The 23,091-nt window shown below is 42.0% G+C and overlaps 2 protein-coding genes across 3 annotated transcripts; one reads left to right on the top strand and one right to left on the bottom strand.

The window, feature by feature from the left end:
* The first annotated feature begins 433 nt into the window (after positions 1 to 433).
* On the top strand, positions 434 to 1,284 carry LOC127790823 (em-like protein GEA1). The gene is made up of 2 exons (XM_052320520.1): positions 434 to 695; positions 799 to 1,284. Exons 1-2 carry the CDS (start codon positions 581 to 583, stop codon positions 1,143 to 1,145), a joined length of 462 nt encoding a protein of 153 aa, XP_052176480.1. The 5' UTR covers positions 434 to 580; the 3' UTR covers positions 1,146 to 1,284.
* Positions 1,285 to 1,350: 66 nt separating this feature from the next.
* LOC127790822 (chlorophyll synthase, chloroplastic) lies at positions 1,351 to 6,938 on the bottom strand. 2 transcript variants are annotated; one of them, XM_052320518.1, is made up of 15 exons: positions 6,742 to 6,938; positions 6,583 to 6,627; positions 6,384 to 6,472; positions 5,162 to 5,249; positions 4,588 to 4,673; positions 4,397 to 4,483; positions 4,209 to 4,274; positions 4,042 to 4,125; positions 3,886 to 3,947; positions 3,415 to 3,490; positions 3,266 to 3,328; positions 3,073 to 3,154; positions 1,994 to 2,070; positions 1,794 to 1,841; positions 1,351 to 1,726 (listed from the first exon to the last, which is right to left on the bottom strand). In XM_052320518.1, exons 1-15 carry the CDS (start codon positions 6,836 to 6,838, stop codon positions 1,640 to 1,642), a joined length of 1,137 nt encoding a protein of 378 aa, XP_052176478.1. In that variant the 5' UTR covers positions 6,839 to 6,938; the 3' UTR covers positions 1,351 to 1,639. The 2 variants fall into 2 exon arrangements, with proteins under 2 accessions (XP_052176478.1, XP_052176479.1); XM_052320519.1 differs by having other exon boundaries at positions 1,351 to 1,679; positions 6,742 to 6,936.
* Between the last annotated feature and the right edge of the window lie 16,153 nt (positions 6,939 to 23,091).

Here is a 23,091-nt window from a genome sequence, read left to right on the forward strand (position 1 = left end):
GAAAAGCGAAAAAACAATTTGACCAATGGAATGTGGAGCGATTGCAATTTGACTCACCCAGAAAGACAGGTGCCAAGAGAACCAAAAAAACCAGTAAGATTACTACAATTTAAGAATTATATTCTTATTTCATAAGCTAGTGCAATAAAATTTTACTTCTTTCATCAAAGAAATCATATAAAAATTATGTTTGTAGAAACATTCTCGTTATTTATGTTTCTTTAATCCTCTGTTAACGTGTGACGGCCAAGTGCAAGTGTAAGAGATGAAGAGAAGACAAGTGTGACTGCTCCGGCTGACTAAGCATCTCTCTGTCAAAAGACAATGCATCCTTTGCTGCACCACTGCCAAGTGTCCAACCCACCTTCTAGATGCATCTCCACACCGATTCCAATATATATAATCGTTGCTTACATTACTGCTTCACGTAGCACAGATACTTGGGGTTCGCCAGAAGGGTTGTACGGTGGTTCTTCCAGGATCATAGGAATCAAGAGCTGGCTATACCGTTGCGTTTTGCTATTCCCTTCAGAGCCTCAGAGGCGTCACCACGGGAGAAACTAGAGTCCGCCAAGTAGTAATGGCTTCTGGACAGGACCGAGCTGAACTTGACGCCAAGGCCAGACAGGGTGAGACCGTCGTCCCTGGCGGCAAAGGCGGCAAGAGCCTCCAAGCGCAGGAGCATCTTGCTGAAGGTACTCGTTTCTCCCTCTTTGTAATCTCTATCTAATGTTTAATATCCGAAGGGTAGTGACTCGGGTTCTCACCTTTTGTTTGACTTGGCAAAATGGATAAAAGGGAGGAGCCGAGGAGGGCAGGCCAGGAAGGAGCAGCTGGGAACTGAAGGTTATCAGGAGCTGGGCCACCGCGGCGGGGAGGCGAGAAAAGAGCAGCTGGGCACAGAGGGATACCAGGAGCTGGGCCACCGCGGCGGGGAGGCGAGGAAAGAGCAGCTAGGAACCGAAGGCTATCAGGAGATGGGCCACCGTGGAGGCGAGGCCAGAAAAGAGCAGATAGGAACTGAAGGCTACAAGGAGATGGGCAAGAAGGGCGGCCTGAGCACCAAAGACAAGTCCGGCGGTGAGCGGGCGGCGGAGGGGGTAATCGAGATTGATGAGACCAAGTTCCGAACAGGGAGCTCGTAGATGTTGGATAGTTTTGCTGTGTTTTGCAGTTTGTAGAAATGTTAGTACTTCATAGCCTTAGAAGATGATGATGTTTGCCTTTGGGCTTTGGCCCGTTCTCTAGGGCGCCTCTCTGTTTAGTGGAAAGAATAGCTTTTGCTGTATTGGGTTACGCAGCTTTTCAGTTCTTACCAAAGCATCGATCACACAGATTAATACACAATGGTACAATAATAATCGTCTTCTAGCTACTGTAGTCTGGGAGAACGAAAATAGGCAAAGGCCAAAGAAGAAAAGTGAACCGAAGAAAACCAAGCGACCTGCCTAGACTTAACTTTTGATAAGCCCATGAAATGAAAATGGAAGGAAAGAGAAAGGAAGGAATCTTCATCCCACTGGTAGGCCATTGTGCCCTACTGATTACTTCTGCGCTTTTCCAGTTCCACATTTTGGTTGTATGCTACTAGGCTACATGCTAAACCCATTCCAACATCAATGGCTGGTTGCTAGAGCAGTCACCAAAAGGCCCAGTATAAGGAATGGTTGGGCACTAGCCTGAGATTAGAACCATCGAAACAGTTCAAATCCCCATCAAAAAACCCCTGTTAAGAGTTGATTTCGTATAATGTTTCAATACTTGAAGCAGGACCATTCAAGAATAAGACGTACCTGATATTTGACATCATATTTGACTGGGTCCTTGAGGAAGTACTTGAACTGCAAAGCACATAACGTTATTAAAACCAAGATGCAAGGAAATTGCACGAGTTTTTCAACTTTAAAGAGCTCGGTTATTTTCAGCATAACTTTGACAAAACGTGAAACTTGCAAGCCAGCCTTTAGTTCATCAAAAATGTCATTTGATTTACCTGGAAAAAGACTTGTGGAAGTATTAAACCAGTGAGAGCCAAGGCATAATATGGTTTACCAGCCCCGAGAAGATAACCTGCAATAAGAGATGATAACCAAAATATTGGATGGTGAGAATCATGGACAGAAAAAAGCGTGATATTGCAGGCAAAAACTTAAACACCAGCTCCCACAAGACCTTTTGTATCCTCAAGTTTTCTCTTTTTCTTTTTTTAGGGGTGAGAATGAGGGTGAAGTGGTTGCTGATTGAGCACGACGGAGGCATCAACCCTCGATCAAAAGAATAACAAACCTATTTAATACCCACCTCATCTATGCCAAAATGATCAGAAAAGCCTTAAAAACGAAAGTTCCTCCTATTTCCACATAACAAGTGACAGGAGATGCAGCTTTAGTAACATGGGCCATTTTGGTCCACCTGGTTAGGTCTTTCTTTCTATTGTCTTGGTTAATCATAGTATTCAAGGAACAACTCATTGAATTGATGGTAAAAATGGATTCCGGAGAGCTAAAATTGTGGGGTAAAATTCATGTAGTGAACTCCACATCGTGATAAAATTTTAATATGTTGTTACTGCTTTTTTATTTCAACATTGCCGTGGGCAGATTCGTCAGATAGACTAGGATGCATTTGAAACGGCAAGTTAAGGACGACATCAGTAGCATGTTGGATACTGGGCAGTAGATTTTAGTCAAGTTCACCTATTTATCCTTCGTTCGATTTTCATCATCTTGCCTGCTATAAGTAAGAGCAAACCTCTTAGACCGTAGTGGAAGTTGACCTCAAATTACGTTCAGATCCATCCATCCTGATACAATCTAAATGCCAACTAGCAAGCCAACTTCTACAAAATTACTATACTATAGAATTTCTCCTGAGATAATATAATATGATATTAGGGTCTTTAATCCATAGATTTGCATCTGCAAAGTTTGCATTTTATACAATACCGGCCAGTTGGTAGTAAAGAAAAAAGTTTTAGCAACAACATTAACGGTAAGTAACAAGAACAGTTACTTAATGGAGATGACATTTCTTAGCGCGCGTGCGCACACACAGAGATGAATTTTGACATACCGGCCACAGATATCTGAGTAACGTCAATGGCACCAACGCAAATCCACTTAGCAGCCTCAGGACCAAAAGCCACAGGAAGTGACTGCTCAAACAACACCTCCATCCACAAGTTACGAAAAATCTCCACGGACATGCTAATTTACTTGCAAACATGAAAAAGAAAGAAAAAAGGAACTGGGAGAATAGAACAAACCTGAAGTCCTAGTGCTCTGTCTCCTTCAACACTCTTAAAGTCATTTACAATGGCAATGCCCAACTGAAACATCAGGCAGCAACGTTGGTAAGTATCAACTGGTATATATCGTGTTAAAATCACACCCAAAACTTCGTTGGAATGCATACCCCGGCTATGCTGTACAAGAGTGTGAGGACAATTATATCAGGAGTTAGGGTTCCAAATAAAGCCTGACCTGCCCACCTGTAGTTGAACAATTGAAACATGACATGCAATGTAATAGAGCTAAGAAACATAATAATAACCCAACCAAAGAAAACCTAATTTGAGCCTGCTTTCTTTTCTTTTCATGCCCCAAAATAGATATATCATGCACATGTGACAACCCAATAGGGAGGGTATTGAACCCATCCCTTATAATTTCCTTTTAGTCTAGAGCTCTGAGCAGGTTGATGTACAAAACCAAATTCTAGTTCTTAAAAATATTGAAAAGCAAATGTAAGTAAGTTGGTACAGTGCATCAAAAGTGAAGTCGTTTCTAAGCATATCATTTCTTTTATCCTTTTCAACCAGAACATGGGACTTAGAATCTGGTTATAATATATTTCACTAAAGACAGTGAAGAAAAGATATCACACCATGGCAAACTAATATAGCTTGCTCCTAGAGCAAAATTTCCAATCCATCCGTTCTGTTTCAGCTGCAATATCAAGAGGCTCATGATCAGTGTTTAATCTAATTCCCTTCATCATCATTGAAGACATTAGGATGTAATGAAAGGAATATTGAATTACCTTTAAAGGTGGAGCCGAGTAAATATAAGACAACAAAGATCCTCCCACAGCTAGGTAGAATATTATAGGGAAGTTATGCCCTGCCTACAAAGCACAAGAATTCAGGATCTGACATTTAACCTAATACTCTTTTGGAGGAGAATGGACCAACAATTTAAAAGACTCACCCACACATCTAATAAACCAGCCAACCCAAGGCCCGCTAAAAGCAGTACCCAGATTTGAGTTATCACCTGACAGAAAATATTAGAAGATATATTAACAAATGGAAAAAGAAAAAAGGACATTCAAGTGACAAGAATTTTGATGATCATATGCATTTAACAGAATCGGATCAGTTAACAGCAACAAATACCTCATTCTCAGATATTGCCCCTGATGGAATAGGACGATAAGGTTCATTAATGGCATCAATCTCTCTATCATACCAATCATTCAGTGTCTAGAAAGGTCAAAACACACAAATTTTAGATATTCAAAATTTGAAAGAAGTCAGTCTAGCAGGAACAGGCACCAATTTTTAACGCTCATGAGGTATGTATGAACCTGTGTATAGCCAGTGAGACATGGGCCAGACATCATCATACAAACAATTGATTTGGCAACATCTTCCAAAGTCCAGTTGAAGTTTCCTGCAATGTTCAGCAAACTAATCAGAAGTCAATAAACAGACATGAGAAATTTTCATTGAATCAATTTCTTAAGAAAACCTAGACGAGAAAGTTTGCTGCAATGCAAGGTAAGGTTATGCATGCAATGCGAACTAATCGAAGGGGTGAATGCAAATCGTGTATACCCCCCCCCCCCCCCCCCCCCCATCTGAGAGCACTTAGGATATTGTACATGACAAGATGTCCCAGCAGAAGAGATGCTTTCACATCAATGCTTTTGCAAAGAACTTAAAATAATTGTTCAGAAATTCTTAACCCAAGACAAGACAGCTGATTAAATATGATATAAAGAGATCAGGCCTAGGGGAAATGCTACAGGAGATTAACCATGAAAATTATAAGGGGAAACCAGCTGGAGAAAGCCTCAAAAAAATGCTCCAGCACTGAAGAGCTGTCAAATGTATGATTCTATGCCAAAGTTTTCTCAGTATATATATGAAGAGGGGTACCAGAAGCAGCTGCTCCACAAACCACTCCCCAAACCAATGGAGGCCAAGTAACAGGCTTTGTTAGTTGAACACGAATCTTCCATATATCCTGCAGAAGGAAAAGTAAAATGAACCTTTACCAAAATAATATTTGTAGCAAATACCACCCATCACTTCCTGATTCTTTTTGCTGTTGGGAAGAGAGATAACAAAAGATGAACCTAACCACTTGAGGCTCTTCAAAATGACACCAAGGGACTGAAGGCCAAGTATTTTCACCAGTTTTTCTATAAACTAGTTGAATACCTGATATACAATGCAATGTAGGAAACAAGGAAACATGTACCAGCCCTAGCATGCGTGTCTATGTTTGTTACTTATGTTGACTATCCCTGATACAAATTTAGCATCCATATAAACTTACATTATTTTATTTTAGTCAGATTGAACACACTACCAAAACATGTTACTTGTCTGGACTCTGGAACACACAAGATGTTGGTCGACAGTCTTGGAACAAGCATCCATTAAAATAGATGCCAAAAATTATAATCAAAATGGAAGCATCATTTGTACATTCTGTATGCTCCTTCAGAATCTTAGACACATAAAAATCCAAACCTCTAGAACTTCCAATCCATTAGTAAACAGAAAAAACTTCTAGAGGTAAGACATTGGAGAATTTGATCTCACTTCTAAAACAACATGTAAATATAATAAACAAAAATTAACTTGTTGGGTACAAAAGAAATGTTTTCCTCTACTTGAACAGTCATCCATTCATAAATATATCTTTTCCCATGTGCCCTCCTTGTCAATGTCTGAGCTGTGACATGGTGTGCTTCCTATGGCCCGGTTAAATTTTTAAAATTTTAAGTAACTTACGTTAATCTTCTATAAAATTCAAATGACATATAAATTCATGCCCACTAACATATTTACGTAATTCTCTTGTTTTTTACTTTCTCTCAGATGAACTATTTGAGCGTGTAAAAAGTTTTGCTCTTTTCCTATGTTCTTTTGGAAAGTTAAATACTTAGTATATAAATAAGTGAATATGTCGGGCCCTCCAATATACCAGAAAGAAAATACAGCTGTATCAAACTCATGGGATTATATGACCGCTTTGGGAGATTTAGGGTCAAATGAATGATTAAGCTCTTTCTCAGCTACTTATAAACGTCTGAAGAAAAGATTTTAATTACTAAAAATTTCGAGAATTAAACAGGCATTCACAACTGACCGTCTCTTGCTTGGCTCCTTTGATACCCAGAATCTGATTAAAGCTCGAACCAGCTGCCGCAGGTGCCTTATTTGGTGCCTGAGCTTTAACTGGCACTCAAAATCAACCACCAAAATATCATCAAACGACCACCTAATCCTCTTCTATCCCGATTCAAAGCTTGTAAATATTCTAAAAGAACACCGCAAATTGATTCTACCTTCGTTTGTGTCGGTTTCTGTTGCTCTGACTGTGAGCCTGCGGCCTAAGAAGAAACTCACATATTGCAGATATCAATAGTAGATAATTTACACACAAATTGATTGCAGTGTCAGGTGAAAGAGAAACTGATTAATTTCACTAATTTGAATGAGCTTACGAGCGAGCGAGACAGAAATTGGCGGGGGAGTTCGAAGCCGATTGGTCTTAGCATTCGATAATCGTATGGATGAGACTGTATTCAGCAGCGACGCCATTTGATAGAGAGAGCAAAGCTTTGGACTTTGGAGTCTTGGCAGCGTTTGCGATAACTCCCTCTGCACCGAGGCTGCTCTCCCTTCTAACAATATTTGAAGAGTTAGTAAGGGCTTTTTCACTCCGTGTATCAGGTGTATCTGAACAAAGGTGTACTGCTTGCGTGGCATATTCTGACTGCATGAAAAAGAGAAGTTCCGGCCTGCCAATGGTTATAATCGAACCGACCCGAACCCATAAAAACTTAAAGCATGATAGAATTAGTGAAAAAAAAAACATGAATGAGTAGAAGCTTTCTTGCATGTCGGAGAACCACATGGTATAAGCAAAATGACTTAGTCATAGCTTGAAACGTAGATGGATGAAGTGTCACTTTCCTTGCTTTAGATAAGTTAAACAAAATATGCATCCATAAATGAAAATTATCAACATTTTTTGTCTCATAAATTTTTCTATACTTGTTATTGCTAAAAACAAAATAAGTAAAATTTGTAACCCGATAAGTTCAAATTAAAGTAGAGCCAAATTAGGAGACAAGCACCAGATTACTATTTATGCGAGTTTTTTTTTTATCCTATCACTATCTTTTTGCATTCTCACCTACAATATACAACATCTGCTTTATGTATGTAGAGAACAATCTATAACATTTAATTTGCTTGTTCATTACACTATGAAGACTATATCTACTTAGACATTATATGGCCTATGTGAAATAAATTTTTGCTTGCCTTTTGACTATAGATTACCTTGTAGATTTACTTTACAAATAACAAAGTATCTTTTTCGGACAATTGATCTCCCGTTTCAATCTATGTATTGTTTGTTTAAGCCTAATAACTACTCACTTGAGAGGCTCAAGCCAATTGATATTTTCTTTGAACAGAAAATACAAGTTCTCCCAGACAACGAATCAAACTCTCCCTCGAATAGCAGCCTGCCACTTGTCTCTCGACTTATTGATCAAGTTCCTTGTCTAGCTTTACCTAACTTGGACCTCTCATTCTACAAAATTTACTTATTGTATTTCTAACAACAATATTTCATGAGTTAGAAATTAGAAGGTAGGTCACCATTCCATGACTAATACACTAGAAAGGGTCTGTTATACATGTGAAAAATATATATATATATATATATGAATAAAATTTTACTAAGTAGCATTTGATGACAATTATTTAAATTTTTTATTTTTAAATATTTTTTCTAATAAAATAATTTTTTGTTTAAAAATAAAATTAATTACTAATAAAAGATCGCCAGTAGGAAAGATTCTTGCAGTTGTATCGAAACTTGAACAAATGATAAAAGAAGCTTTTTCAACTTAACAAGACTAAACAAAATTGGGAGAAATACCAAAGTCCTAGTATTATTAATTTTTTAATCACAACATGTCTTAGGTTTACTTGTAAGTTGGAAATAATGAGGTGTAACCCTTGTTTTTATGTGTATAAAGGTAGCAGTTGACGTGTCCCACAACCCTTAAATCTTTTTTAAAAGTAATAATTGTCACATCTTAAATTGATTATTCTTGATTATTTGAAAGGTGAGTTTATTTTAATCTATCACGAAGTATCATTAGGCTTGAATTTTGTCTTGAAGGCCTTTTAAATAATCAAATAATCAAGGACTTTGTGAAATAGTCTAGGCTTTTTAAAACTAATTTCGTTTGTGGTTTGAAAAGGGTCCTCGATGAAATTTGCATAGAAAATATGATTATTAAGAGAATTAATTTAAAATTTATAATTAAATGAGATTAAGATTTAAAAGTATTGTTATTATGTTTACTGTTGTCGTAACAACACAACAATAAAATTTTTAAGTGAAAATGTAGTCGTCAAGTAGTTCAGACTCTACAAAAAATAAAATGATCAAATAGGATAGGGAAAATCTTATACAAATACTTCAATACTTAAGTTATACACCGTTGGGACAGAAGTACCTACAAAACAAGGTTAGTACACAATAACCAAAACCAAAACCAAAAGAGTAAACCAATAACAACAACAAGAAGAACATAAAGTAAACTCTTTATTTTGACCAACGAATGGTAGTCACGAAGACAATGGATCAAGTGTAATGCCCGTAAATAGTTATTAATTTAATTTTGGGGTAATTGGATTTAATAGAAATATCAAAATAATTTGTGGTGGTTAAATAAAAGTAAATTAGGTGATTTTAAGGAAATAAGAAATTAAGATATAATTTTGTAATTTTAGGAATTTCTGGAAAAAGAACAAATTAAAATAAATTCAATTGTGTGATTTTTAGAAGTTTGGGGTGTTACTGTAATTAGTATAGTGGGTGTTTCTGTAATTTTTGGAATTGGGAGGGAGGCTGGCGCGATTTCGTAAAAGGGGCCAAAGTCTTCTTTAAATTTAGTGCGCGACTATATAAGTGAAGGTAAGCGTGCGGGCGCGAGCGGTCGCGCGCGAGGTGGCCAGGCGGTGGACGCGGCTTCGAGTCCGCGGGCAGGCGTGCGCGAGAGGTGGATTTTAAATCAGCCCAAGGACTTCAAAACGACGTCGTTTTGAAGGAGGCGGTGGCCTCCCCAGCAGCCGCTCCAGCGCTGCCATGTGGCGCCGCCCCCTTGCCCCTTTTTGCACGAAATTGAGCCCGATTTCAGGCGTTTTCTTCTCCCAGCAACAGTAAGAAATTTTTACAGAAAAGCCGCAGTGAGCTCGCGTGAAAATTTCAGAAATTTGGAGCTTAAATTCAAATTAAATTTCGTTTAATCCCGAATTTAATTATCTAGGTATGTGCCTAAGCTAGTAATTAATATTTTCTGCGGTTGAAATTTTATTTAGAGTCCAATTTTATTAATTTTGTCAATAATTGGAATATTGCAGTTTGTATAACTTTGATCGTGTTTGGTCAAATTGAGCCTAAGGTTATCTCCGGAAAGGCAAGTTCTATATACCCTCATTGTCGATTCTTTCGATGTCAATTTATTTGACCTCCCATTTATTGGATTTGGCTGTTAATAAATTATGAAATTTAAACGGTGTGTTTAATAATTTAATTTATTAACCTGATTTCGAGAGTATTATTCGTTGGTTGCCTACGAGGGTTTGTATCACCCCCAAGCCTATGGGAATGATGTTGTACTCACCCGGGACTAGGTTATTAGCTGTCGGGTATTATTATTAGATTTTCGATTATTTATTGGCTAGAGTGGTTGGGCAGTGGGGGCAAGGGTTAGCTGTACGGTGACGGTGTGACTGTTGTACGGTCTATTTTAGGTAGTTAGATGGTCTCTCCTGGTCACTGACCGTTGACCGGTGTCAGGCACTGCTGACCTACTCTACCGTTATGTGATTATAGCATGCCTGATTATTTTATTTTTGTTGCATGGTTTGGTATGCACATGGGTTCGGGCTGCATGATGGGATCATCATGATTTGGTTATGCTTGATCACGGGCATTTTAGATTGGTCAGATTGCATCCAGCACGGGCATATGCATCGCGTGTGATTTACTACGTGGGCGGAGCATGGCCTGATGCCTGGATGTATGGGCGCCTTGTATCACGTTGATGCTCATTACGCCTTGCATTCTTATATGCATTACATGGTTACTGGTAGTTATTAGTTCTCGGACGGAAGTACCGTTCCGAGGGAGCCTTTGGCTCGGCTGTCGGGAGTACCGGCAGGGATACGGGTGACGAGAGTACCGACCCGGGATAGTGCACACATGTTTGTGGTGATTTATGTTGCCTTTCAGGGCAGCGGCAGGTTGGTATGGGACTTGGGTGCCAGGTGTTTTATGTGGCCCCAAGGACCGGTATATGTTTTATTATGCGGCACTGTTGCGTTGTTGCGTCACATGACTTGTGTGTACATGTGGGTTTATATTTGGGGTGATCTCCTCTTCTGTTTCGTTTACAGTCTTTCTTTTCATATAAACTTGCTGAGTCTTGTGACTCACCTTACTTTCCATCATTCCAAGTAAGGGTAAAGCTAAAGTTGAGGGCGAGGACCGCGCTACCTAGCAGTCAGCCGTGTCGGTAGGGTGTACAGTTAGCTGCCCCCGTTTTCTCTGATGTTTTGTTAAGAGTTCTGACTCTCATTTTTTACTGTGCCCGGTTGTTCCTTATATCTTTTATCGTTGGCACAGGTGTCTGTATATTTTTATATACTCCTTGACTGTTGTTCCAGCAGGGTACTTGTAGGCGTGCATGTATATTGTTTTGCTTCCGCTGTTGTATTTTTCGTATGTATGCATGCCAGGGTATTTTTGTCTTGTGTTTGTTTCTCTTCTCTTATGTAGGCGCTCTCGTTCGGATAGACCGGGCAGTTGGGATATCCGGGCGGGGGTGCTTACAGTGTTGGTATCAGAGCGTCATTGAGTCAATTGGTGGTCAAGTAACTGTACACCAAGGCTGTTAGGTAGAGTTAGAGTGTCAGGTCGTGTCCTTAATTTCGAAATGCGTTCTAATTGATTTTGGTTATGTAGGACTCATGGACGCACGCCGTGGATGAGGTCGTGGTAGACCACCGATGCGAGGTAGAGGGCACCTTGTTCCTACTCCTGAGGTACAGGCGACATATACAGGAGATGAGAGACAGCCAGGGCCTCCGGACATGCAGGAGACATTGGCAGGTCTTCTACGGGCTGTAGACGTACTGACGGCATCTCAGTTACATCAGGAGCGCAATCATGATGGTAGGACCGCTACGGCCCAAGCGTCACATTCAGGTACTCCGAGAGCATGGGACAGTTCTGGTGCCGCATTACTTAAAGATTTCATGGCCCTACGTCCACCAGAGTTTAGTGGAGGCGCCGACACGACAGAGGCCGAGGATTGGCTACTGGCTGTAGAGAAGCATCTACGATCTATAGGCTGTGCAGAAGGCCATAGAGTTCGACTGGGAACCTTCCTGTTGCGAGGAGACGCCGAGCGATGGTGGGAGACCACCAGACAGCGATATGGTGATGGGGGCCCGACATGGGCACAGTTTATCGCGGCGTTCAATGAGACTTATATACCGGTTTGGGTCAGAGAACAGAAGGTGTTCGAGTTTGTTGACTTACAACATGGGAGCAAGACAGTCACATAGTACGAGACTGATTTTGTGGCGTTATCTCGTTATGTTCCAGAGTTAGTGACCCCTGAGTCTCACAGAGTCAGCAAGTTTCAGAGGGGGCTACGACCAGAGATTCGTCACGCCATGGCTGGTATCGAGGCACCCGACTTTCCTACGGCTGTACAGCGGGCCCACGCAGTGGAGCGAGACCGATTGGAGGCTCGATCATATCAGTCAGTCATGAAGAATGCAGGGAGCAGTAATAAGAAGAGGAAGTGAGATGCGGGCAGTAAGAGTTTTGGGCTTCCACAGTGCCGGCAGTGCGGACAGAGACACCAGGGTCAGTGCCGGGATGTTCGTCGGGACGTGTGTTATCGCTGTGGTCAACCGGGACATTTGAAGAGGGACTGTCCACAAGGGCCCAGATCGGCTACACCAGCCCCACCAACTACATCGGCCACAGGGTAGGATGTCATTTGCTTTCGTTGTGGACAGAGGGGCTATCGTTCGAACGTGTGCACCCAGCCACCACAGATTGGAGGGCCACGAACGGGAGGTGTAGGGCCCAGACCAGTTCAGAGACAGTTTACACCTAGGGCATCGGGCCCAGGAGTACCACTACCCCTACCAGCAGCACAGCACCCAGGGCCCACAGAGAGGGTACAGATGCAAGGGAAGGCGTTTGAGGTGACAGCCGCCGAGGCAGCTGAGGGCAGTGATACGGTACAAGGTATACTTTCTCTTCATGGCCACGACATACGTGCTTTATTTGATACAGGTTCTACCCACTCTTTCATAGCACCCCATTTGTTGCATAAGATCCTGATCCCGTGTAACCCCTTACCATATGATTTATCTGTTTCGACGTCGGGAAGGACGGTGTTGTTGGGGAGTGAGATGGTCAGGGATTGCGAGATAGGGATTTACGACCATGTATTTGTGGGGGATCTTGTTGTTTTGGCGATCCAGGATTTTGACTTACTGTTGGGTATGGATTGGCTCCCACAGCACTATGCTCGGGTTGATTGTCGTCGGAAGGTAATTTCATTTGAGCATCCGAGGAGACCAGTTGTTACATACCGGGGTGTGAAGCCAGTGGTGACTACGCCGATGATATCGGTTATGCACGCCGAGAGACTTATTCGACGTGGGTGTGAAGCTTATTTTGCATTTGTGACTGTGATAACTGGGGAGAAGAAAGAGTTGGCTGCCTATCCTGTGGTGCGAGACTTTCCAGATGTGTTCCCAGATGAATTGCCGGGAATACCACCGTACCGGGAGATTGATTTTGCAGTCGATCTGATACCAGGTACGCAGCCTATTTTCAAGACTCCTTACCGTATGGCTGCTAATGAATTAAAAGAACTCAAGGTGCAGTTACAAGATCTTTTGGAGAGAGGGTTTATTCGACCGAGCACATCGCCATGGGGGGCTCCAGTATTATTTGTGCGTAAGAAAGACGGGTCTATGCGACTGTGTATAGACTACCGGCAGCTTAATCAGGTAACAATTAAGAATAAGTACCCCTTACCCTGTGTGGATGACTTACTAGACCAGTTGCGAGGTGCATCGGTGTTTTCCAAGATAGATTTGCGGTCAGGCTATCATCAGGTGCGAGTCAGAGATGAGGATATTGCGAACACCGCATTTCGTACACGTTATGGCCATTATGAGTTTGTGGTCATGCCATTTGGGCTGACCAATGCACCTGCAGTATTTATGGATCTGATGAACAGAGTATTCAAGGAATACTTGGACTCTTTTGTCATAGTTTTCATTGATGACATCCTAATTTACTCACCGAGCCCTGAGACACACGAGGCGCATCTGAGTGTGGTTCTGCAGAAGCTCAGAGAGGAGCAGTTATATGCCAAGTTTTCGAAATGTGAGTTTTGGCAGACCCGAGTCGTTTTCTTGGGACACGTGGTCTCAGGTGAGGGTATCTCAGTAGACCCAAAAAAGACTAGAATCGTGATGGATTGGCCGAGACCGATGACAGTGACGGAGATTCGGAGTTTTCTTGGCCTTGCCGGTTATTATCGACGATTCATAGAAGGCTTCGCACGGCTTGCATCACCCATGACGAAGTTAACGAGGAAAGGCGTCAGATTTATTTGGGACGAGTCTTGTGAGAGGTCTTTCCAGGAGTTGAAGCGGCGTTTGACTTCGGCGCCAGTACTAACGATACCCAGGTGTGGTGAGTTATTTACTGTATATAGTGATGCCTCGTATACAGGGTTGGGATGTGTTTTGATGCAGGACGGCCGAGTGAATGCTTATGCATCCAGACAGTTGAAGAGGCACGAAGAGAATTACCCTACACATGATCTGGAGTTAGCAGCCGTAGTGTTTGCCTTGAAGATTTGGAGGCATTATCTTTATGGTGAGAGAGTCCAGATTTACACTGATCACAAGAGCCTTAAGTACCTCTTTTCACAGAGGGAACTCAATATGAGACAACGTCGTTGGTTAGAGTTGCTTAAAGATTATGATTGCGAGATCCTCTATCATCTAGGTAAAGCCAATGTAGTTGCAGATGCGTTGAGTCGTTGTGGAGCATCAGCTACAGCTATGATGGTGCATGAGTGGTTCTTATTGGAGCAAATGAGTGATCTTACTATCTTAGTGGCATCAGATAATCCTACACTCTATTATGCTGCCATGAGTATCCATTCAGATCTTGAGGATCAGATTCGTGATCGACAGCGACAGGATGTGGAGCTTGGCGCTATTATGGCTGATATGGAGAGATTTGATCCATTGGGGTACAGCCAGAGGGACGATGGCTTGCTATTGTTCCGTGGGCGGATTTGTGTGCCGAGTGACAGTGATATCAGGCAGATGATCCTAGAGGAAGCTCATCGTTCTCCCTATACTATCCACCCTGGGGCGACGAAGATGTATCAGGGCTTACGACGCCAATATTGGTGGAGCGGCATGAAGATGAGCGTAGCAGAGTTTGTATCCCGATGTTTAGTGTGCCAGCAAGTCAAAGCTGAGCACCAGAGGCCCGCGGGATTGTTACGACCTATATCTGTGCCAAAGTGGAAATGGGAGCGCATAGCGATGGATTTTGTCTCAGGATTGGCACAATCTATTCGAGGATTCGATTCGATATGGGTGATTATCGATCGATTGACTAAATCAGCGTACTTTCTACCTGTCAAGAAGACCTATCCTATTCATCGACTGGCCACATTATACATTGACGAGGTGGTGAGACTGCACGGAGTCCCAGCTAGCATTGTGTCAGACAGGGATCCTCGATTTACCTCACGATTTTGGGAGGCGTTGCAGAGTGCTATGGGGACTCAGTTGACTTTCAGTACAGCCTTCCACCCTCAGACTGACGGGCAGTCGGAGCAAACTATACGGACTTTGGAAGATATGCTCCGCGCCTGCGTATTGGATTTCTATGGGAGCTGAGATGATCATTTGTCGTTAGTGGAGTTTGCCTATAATAATAGCTTCCAGGCCAGTATTAGGATGGCACCATTTGAGGCGTTGTACGGGCGACTATGTAGATCACCGCTTTGTTGGACCGAGATTGGGGAGCAAGCATTGCTCGGACCGGAGTTGGTAGAGCAGACGTCAGAGAAGATCCAGTTGATTCGGGCTAGGATGAAGGCAACTCAGGACCGTCAGAAGAGTTATGCTGACAGACAACGCCGGGATTTGGAGTTTGAGGTGGGTGATCATGTTTTTCTTCGGGTTATGCCGATGAGGGGTGTTCGACGCTTTGGAGTATCTGGCAAGTTGAGTCCTCGTTATGTGGGACCGTTTGAGATATTTGAGCGAGTCAGACCGTTGGCTTACCGATTAGCTTTACCCCTTCAGTTAGCCCACGTACATGATGTCTTTCATGTTTCTATGCTCCGCAAGTACGTGGCAGATCTCGGGCATGTCATTGATTATCATCCGCTTGTGGTGTAAGAAGATGCGTCATATACCGAGTTGCCTGCTAGCATTGTGGATCGGAAAGAAAAAATGCTTCGTAGCCGCACCATTCCCTATGTGAAGGTCCAGTGGCTCCAACATACCCCTGAGGAGGCTACTTGGGAGCTAGAAGAGGAGATGAGGCGAGTTCATCCTCAATTGTTTGCCTAGCCAGGTACGATTTTTTGGGACGAAATTCTTGTTAGGGGGGAGGATTTGTAACGCCCGTAAATAGCTATTAATTTAATTTTGGGGGTAATTGGATTTAAGAGAAATATCAAAATAATTTGTGGTGGTTAAATAAAATTAAATTAGGTGATTTTAAGGAAATAAGAAATTAAGATAATTAATTTTGTAATTTTAGGAATTTCTGGAAAAAGAAAAAAATTAAAATAAATTCAATTGTGTGATTTTCAGAAGTTTGGGGTGTTACTGTAATTAGTATAGTGGGTGTTTGTGTAATTTTTGGAATTGGGAGGGAGGCTGGCGCGATTTCGTAAAAGGGGCCAAAGTCTTCTTTAAATTTAGTGCGCGACTATATAAGTTAAGGTAAGCGTGCGGGCGCGAGCGGTCGCGCGCGAGGCAGCCAGGCGGTGGACGCGGCTTCAAGTCCGCGGGCAGGCGTGCGCGAGAGGTGGATTTTAAATCAGCCCAAGGACGTCGAAACGACGTCGTTTCGAAGGAGGCGGTGGCCTCCCCAGCAGCCGCTCCAGCGCTGCCATGTGGCGCCGCCCCCTTGCCCCTTTTTGCACGAAATTGAGCCCGATTTCGGGCGTTTTCTTCTCCCAGCAACAGTAAGAAATTTTTATAGAAAAGCAGCAGTGAGCTCGCGTGAAAATTTCAGAAATTTGGAGCTTAAATTCAAATTAAATTTCGTTTAATCCTGAATTTAATTATCCAGGTATGTGCCTAAGCTAGTAATTAATATTTTATGCGGTTGAAATTTTATTTAAAGTCCAATTTTATTAATTTTGTCAATAATTAGAATATTGCAGTTTGTATAACTTTGACCGTGTTTGGTCAAATTGAGGCTAAGGTTATCTCCGGAAAGGCAAGTTCTATATACCCTCATTGTCGATTCTTTCGATGTCAATTTATTTGACCTCCCTTCATTGGATTTGGCTGTTAATAAATTATGGAATTTAAACGGTGTGTTTAATAATTTAATTTATTAACCTGGTTTCGAGGGTATTATTCATTGGTTGCCTACAGGGGTTTGTATCACCCCCAAGCCTATGAGAATGATGTCGTACTCACCCGGGGCTAGGTTCTTAGCTGTCAGGTATTATTATTAGATTTTCGGTTATTTATTGGCTAGAGTGGTTGGACAGTGGGGGCAAGGGTTAGCTGTACGGTGACGGTGTGACTGTTGTACGGTCTATTTTAGGTTGTTAGATGGTCTCTCCTGGTCACTGACCTTTGACCGGTGTCAGGCACTACTGACCTACTCTACCGTTTTGTGATTATAGCATGCCTGATTATTTTATTTTTGTTGCATGGTTTGGTATGCACATGGGTTCGGGCTGCATGATGGGATCATCATGATTTGGTTATGCTTGATCACAAGCATTTTAGATTGGTTAGATTGCATCCAGCACGGGCATATGCATCGCGTGTGATTTACTACGTGGGCGGAGCATGGTCTGATGCCTGGATGTATGGGCGCCTTGTATCACGTTGATGCTCATTACGCCTTGCATTTTTATATGCATTGCATGGTTACTGGTAGTTATTAGTTCTCGGACGGGAGTACCGTTTCGAGGGAGCCTTTGGCTCGGCTGTCGGGAGTACCGGCAGGGATACGGGTGACGGGAGTACCGACCCGGGACAGTACGCACAGGTTTGTGGTGATTTATGTTGCCTTTCAGGGCAGCTGCAGGTTGGTATGAGACTTGGGTGCCAGGTGTTTTATGTGGGCCCCAAGGACCGGTATATGTTTTATTATGCGACACTGTTGCGTTGTTGCGTCACATGACTTGTGTATACATGTGGCTTTATATTTGGGGTGATCTCATCTTCTGTTTCGTTTACAGCCTTCCTTTTCATATAAACTTACTGAGTCTTGCGACTCACCTTACTTTCCATCATTCCAGGTAAGGGTAAAGCTAAAGTTGAAGGCGAGGACCGCGCTACCTAGCAGCCAGCCGTGTCGGTAGGGTGTACAGTTAGCTGCCCCCGTTTTCTCTGATGTTTTGTTAAGAGTTCTGACTCTCATTTTTGACTGTGCCCGGTTGTTCCTTGTATCTTTTATCGTTGGCACATGTGTCTGTATATTTTTATATACTCCTTGACTGTTGTTCCAGCAGGGTACTTGTAGGCGTGCATGTATATTGTTTTGCTTCTGCTGTTGTATTTTTCGTATGTATGCATGCCAGGGTATTTTTGTCTTATGTTTGTTTCTCTTCTCTTATGTAGGCACTCTCGTTCGGATAGACCGGGCGGTTGGGATATCCAGGCGGGGGTGCTTACATCAAGGCTCAGTTCTAGATTCGTCAACACCATTTAGCTAACTCTAAGAATAAGGACACCAAGCCATAAAGGAGCCCAAACCCCCCAATAAACAAAACCCTCAAACCCCCAAGCCTCTCGCCCGATCGACACCCCTCGCCCAAGCCACACAAGTTTCCACGCACAATAGGATCCACCAGAGTAATCACGAAGATATGGATTCCACAATGCCCAAGAACAATACTCCTATCGAATAGGCGATCGATCCCCATAAATACACCTTATTGACAAATTGTCCAAGATGAAAGGAAATGCACAACACTTAATAAGGAAAGGATCGCCAAACTAAGAAAGAAAACAACCCATGAAGAATCGACCATGCAAGGAAGGAGGCAAGACACAATTGACAAAAAATAGGGAAGTAGGAGAACACAAATGACCGCCACACATAGGGCACAAATAAGAGAACAAATCCCTTTTATATGAAAACTCTAAGGCAAAGGATAATGGGCTTAAGGACTTGGGCTTCATGGGCTTCCCTCTAATTTGAGCAAATGGGCCAAATGCTAATTTCTCCTCCAAAGATAGGGTTAAGGGCTTATGGCCCGACTTCTATTTGGTTTGCCAATAAAGATGTTGAACTGTTGCTTCAATCTCGGGGCAAAGCCTATGAAGGTAACCCGAAACATCGTTATCGCCTTGGGCCTCATTAGGAAACACAAACCCAACAAACACTAAAAACTTGAATGCCATATTTAAATCAATATTAGAGACATATATTTTTTTATAATGAGAGCTTATCTATTTTTAGAAGAGCATGGAGCTTTCATAAATTAACTAAAATTAACAATTTTTTTTTATAATGTTTGTCTTGATATTCTAAAGTCTACTAGGATTAGAATTGTTTATGGATAATGTATATTATTTTTTATAGAATTCTCTAAGAGATTTTTGGATATTAAAGTTATCTAATTTGCACTTTGTACGGGACCCCTTTCCATATTAAAGAAAAATTTACTTGACAATTTACAGTATTTGAAAGGTAGAAACAGTCTCATAGTTTAGGTCTCTGAAAAACTTATTGGTCTCTCAGCTCATGGTCTCTAGGAGACCTCATAGTCTCCATGAGATCACATACTTTTGGTAACTAATAAACTTGGTTCTCTCGACTCATAGTCTATGGGAGATGGTGAACTTTGATATTCGGGAGATTTGATTTTTTCGAATCTCAGTCTTTGGGAGACCATAAAGGTCTCTTGGTTTTCAATTCTCCAAACCCAACCTCTCGTATCATAAAAGACTTGAATGATTTCTTTGGACTTTTGTGTATGATGTATCAATTACCTTAAGTTAAATTCAAGATAATTATGTATAATTGATGAGGGAATATTTACAGGGGGGCAATTTTACTGTACTACCCCTGGGAGGTTACCATTAACTCGGAGCCATGTGTGCCAGTAAAGACCAATATGCGATCGCCACGTGTCAAGACTTAGGAGCTCCGCTTATCTTTATAATCTTTATTATGATTTTGAACTGGAAAGAGATAAAGAAGAAGATTAAGTCAACCAATGATATCTTTAAATATCCCAAGAATTATCTCTATTAGGGAAGATTATCTTTTCTCCCCATGGAAAGAGGATCAACCTCTCCTTTTGAAATATATCTTATCTCCTAAGGGAAAGGCCACGGGACATCTATAAATAGAGGGCAACCTCTACAGGTATGGGGATCTGACTCCTAAGGGACTCATATATTATTTTTCCATTACTATTATACTCCTCAAAAACCCTATGAACTGACTTGAGCGTCGGAGGGATCACGGGGAGCAAGTCCCCACCCTTTTTGCAGGTACTTGGTCCGAGACAGAAGGAGGTGATCGGCTCCGCATCATCAATTGGCGCCCACCGTGGGGCCCTCGTTTTTCTTTTTGTCTGCCAAGTATAATCTCAAGCCACTCGAAGCACAATCAGATTGAGTGGGAAAGAAAAGGTTTCACGTATGTGGCCTCATTAACGGTATGCTCCCTGGTTTAATATTTATACATCGATCACTGTTACATAAAAGGAAAAAAATAGTTGGAGGCACTATGTGTATCAACTATTAATTTATGTGTGTAAAGATCAATTTTTGTATGTGTCAATTTTCGCTGTTTTCCCATAAGCTTGGCTCTTATGTGACCTCATTAACGGCTTCCGAAAAAATGGAAGAAGAAATTGGGAGCGGTAATCCAGGAGAAAGAAGATGTTCATCTTATTTTATAGATCCTATGAGGCTTGATTTTCCCATCCTATGCGGCTTTATGTTAAAATAAAACCTTTTAGAGGCTAGGAAAAAAAGACAAGCAGAATCAATGGATGAAGTTTCACAGCAGCAAGGTACTGCTAATTTTTCTAATCCATTGAGTCTATGTGTTTGTTTATCATCGTTGCTTATTAATTGCACTTGTTGAGGTCAAAAATCTCAAGATGATGAAGCTTGATTTTGTTCATGCTGTATACATTATATTTTTTTGGCCTATCTTTTGGGCTACAACGTCAATAAAGGGCTTTTCCAATAAGCATAGCATCTTTTTCTACTCATGGGGGTTTTATTCCATGATGGCAGCAAGGGCCAAATTGGACTAGCTCCGAACCCTCAAAGAGATGGCCAATGGTTAGTAGGATGCATCTTTGCATGACAAGACGGTAGAGATGGCTATCGCGGACGTAGGCATTTCGCCGAACCGCGAAAATAAAATATGAATATTATTTTGGATTGCGGACGTAGACATTTCGCCGAACCGCGAAGACAAAATACGAGCATTATTTCGAAATATGGACGTAGGCATCAAGACCGAACTGCGAAGGCGAAATATGAACATTATCTCTGATTGCGGACGTAGGCATCAAGCCGAACCGTGAAAACAAATATGGATGTTATTTCGGATTATGAAAGTAGGCATTTCGCCGAAAATAAAATATGGATATTTTTTAAAATCCCGTCATCAACTACAATTCAAGCCAGCATGTGCACATGAAGACCGAGGTCTGAAATGCCTCGACAACGCAAGAGTAAAGGATCAGATATGATCCTCGGGAGGCCTCGAACCCCCGAACACTCAAAAACAAAGGATCAGATATGATCCTCGGGGGGTCTCGAACCCCCGAACACTCAAAAACAAAGGATCAGATATGATCCTCGGGGGGCCCCGAACCCCTGAACACTCAAAAACAAATGATCACTTATGATCCTCGAACTCTTGACAACTCAAAATCGAAAGTTCAAAGGGGACCACCCCTACTAATTAAGGCATCAGTTCGGAGGCTACGAACCTCCGCCAAACAAAGACTAAAGGGGACCACCCCTACTAATTAAGGTACCAGTTCGGAGGCTACGAACCTCCGCCAAATGAAGACCAAAGGGGACCATCCCTACTAATTAAGGCACCAATTCGGGGGCTACGAACCTCCGCCAAATGAAGACCAAAGGGGACCACCCTTACTAATTAAGGCACCAGTTCGGAAGCTACGAACCTCCGCCAAATGAAGACCAAAAGGCATCAGGTCGGAGGCTACGAACCTCCGCCAAATGAAGACCAGAGGGGACCACAACCTCGACCAACACAGCTTCGGCCAAACGGCCCCGAAGATAAGGCAAGCAGCCTCGGCCCCCACAGCCTCAGCCAACGGCCTCCAAAGACGAGGCACGCAGCCTCGGCCACTTCAGCCTTGGCCAGCGGCCCCCAAAGATCAGGCACGCGGCCTCGGCCACCATAGCCTCGGCCAGTGGCCCCCGAAGACAAGGCCTACAGCCTCGGCTAGCGGCCTCGAAGATAAGGAAAATTCTCGAACGTCACTATCACCTCGAGCGACCTAATCACCATTTGCATGGGAAGACTGAAAAGGCACCGGGAGACTTAAGAAGCGAATTCAGCATTCGAGACTGCTAACCCAAATTTTTAACAGAATTTTTTTACAGAGGCTCAGAAAAACAGTGACAACTACTTCTTCAGCTGCCCAACCTCCTTACTCGATCAGCTCAAGGAGTGGGGGGCAAGTGATGAGGGAATATTTATAGGGGGGCAATTTTACTGTACTACCCCTGGGAGGTTACCATTAACTCGGAGCCATGTGTGCCAGTAAAGATCAATATGCGATCGCCACGTGTCAAGACTTAGGAGCTCCGCTTATCTTTATAATCTTTATTATGATTTTGAACTGGAAAGAGATAAAGAAGAAGATTAAGTCAACCAATGATATCTTTAAATATCCCAAGAATTATCTCTATTAGGGAAGATTATCTTTTCTCCCCATGGAAAGAGGATCAACCTCTCCTTTTGAAATATATCTTATCTCCTAAGGGAAAGGTCACAGGACATCTATAAATAGAGGGCAACCTCTACAGGTATGGGGATCTGACTCCTAAAGGACTCATATATTATTTTTCCATTACTATTATACTCCTCAAAAACCCTATGAACTGACTTGAGCGTCGGAGGGATCACGGGGAGCAAGTCCCCACCCTTTTTGCAGGTACTTGGTCCGAGACAGAAGGAGGTGATCGGCTCCGCATCATCAATAATATAAGTCAAAATTATATCTATTTAAGTTGGTTATTGTTGAACTTGTTTTTATGAGTGAGTTTAGGGTCATTGCCTTTTTCCCTTTCTAGATCAAACAAGACAATGATGAAATTATGTTGAAACATTTTGTAGTCATCTCATTTATTAAAAGTAAAATTTAGTATGATGTTGTTTTATTTTATTTTCAAATTAATAAATTGTTTTAAAACTTATGAGGATTAGGAAATTGAAAAAATGATTTATTTTAATGGGATTGAATAATGAAATACTAAGTGTAACT

The sequence above is a fragment of the Diospyros lotus genome, chromosome 14 (assembly GCF_014633365.1).
Source record: "Diospyros lotus cultivar Yz01 chromosome 14, ASM1463336v1, whole genome shotgun sequence".
Taxonomy (NCBI): domain Eukaryota; kingdom Viridiplantae; phylum Streptophyta; class Magnoliopsida; order Ericales; family Ebenaceae; genus Diospyros; species Diospyros lotus.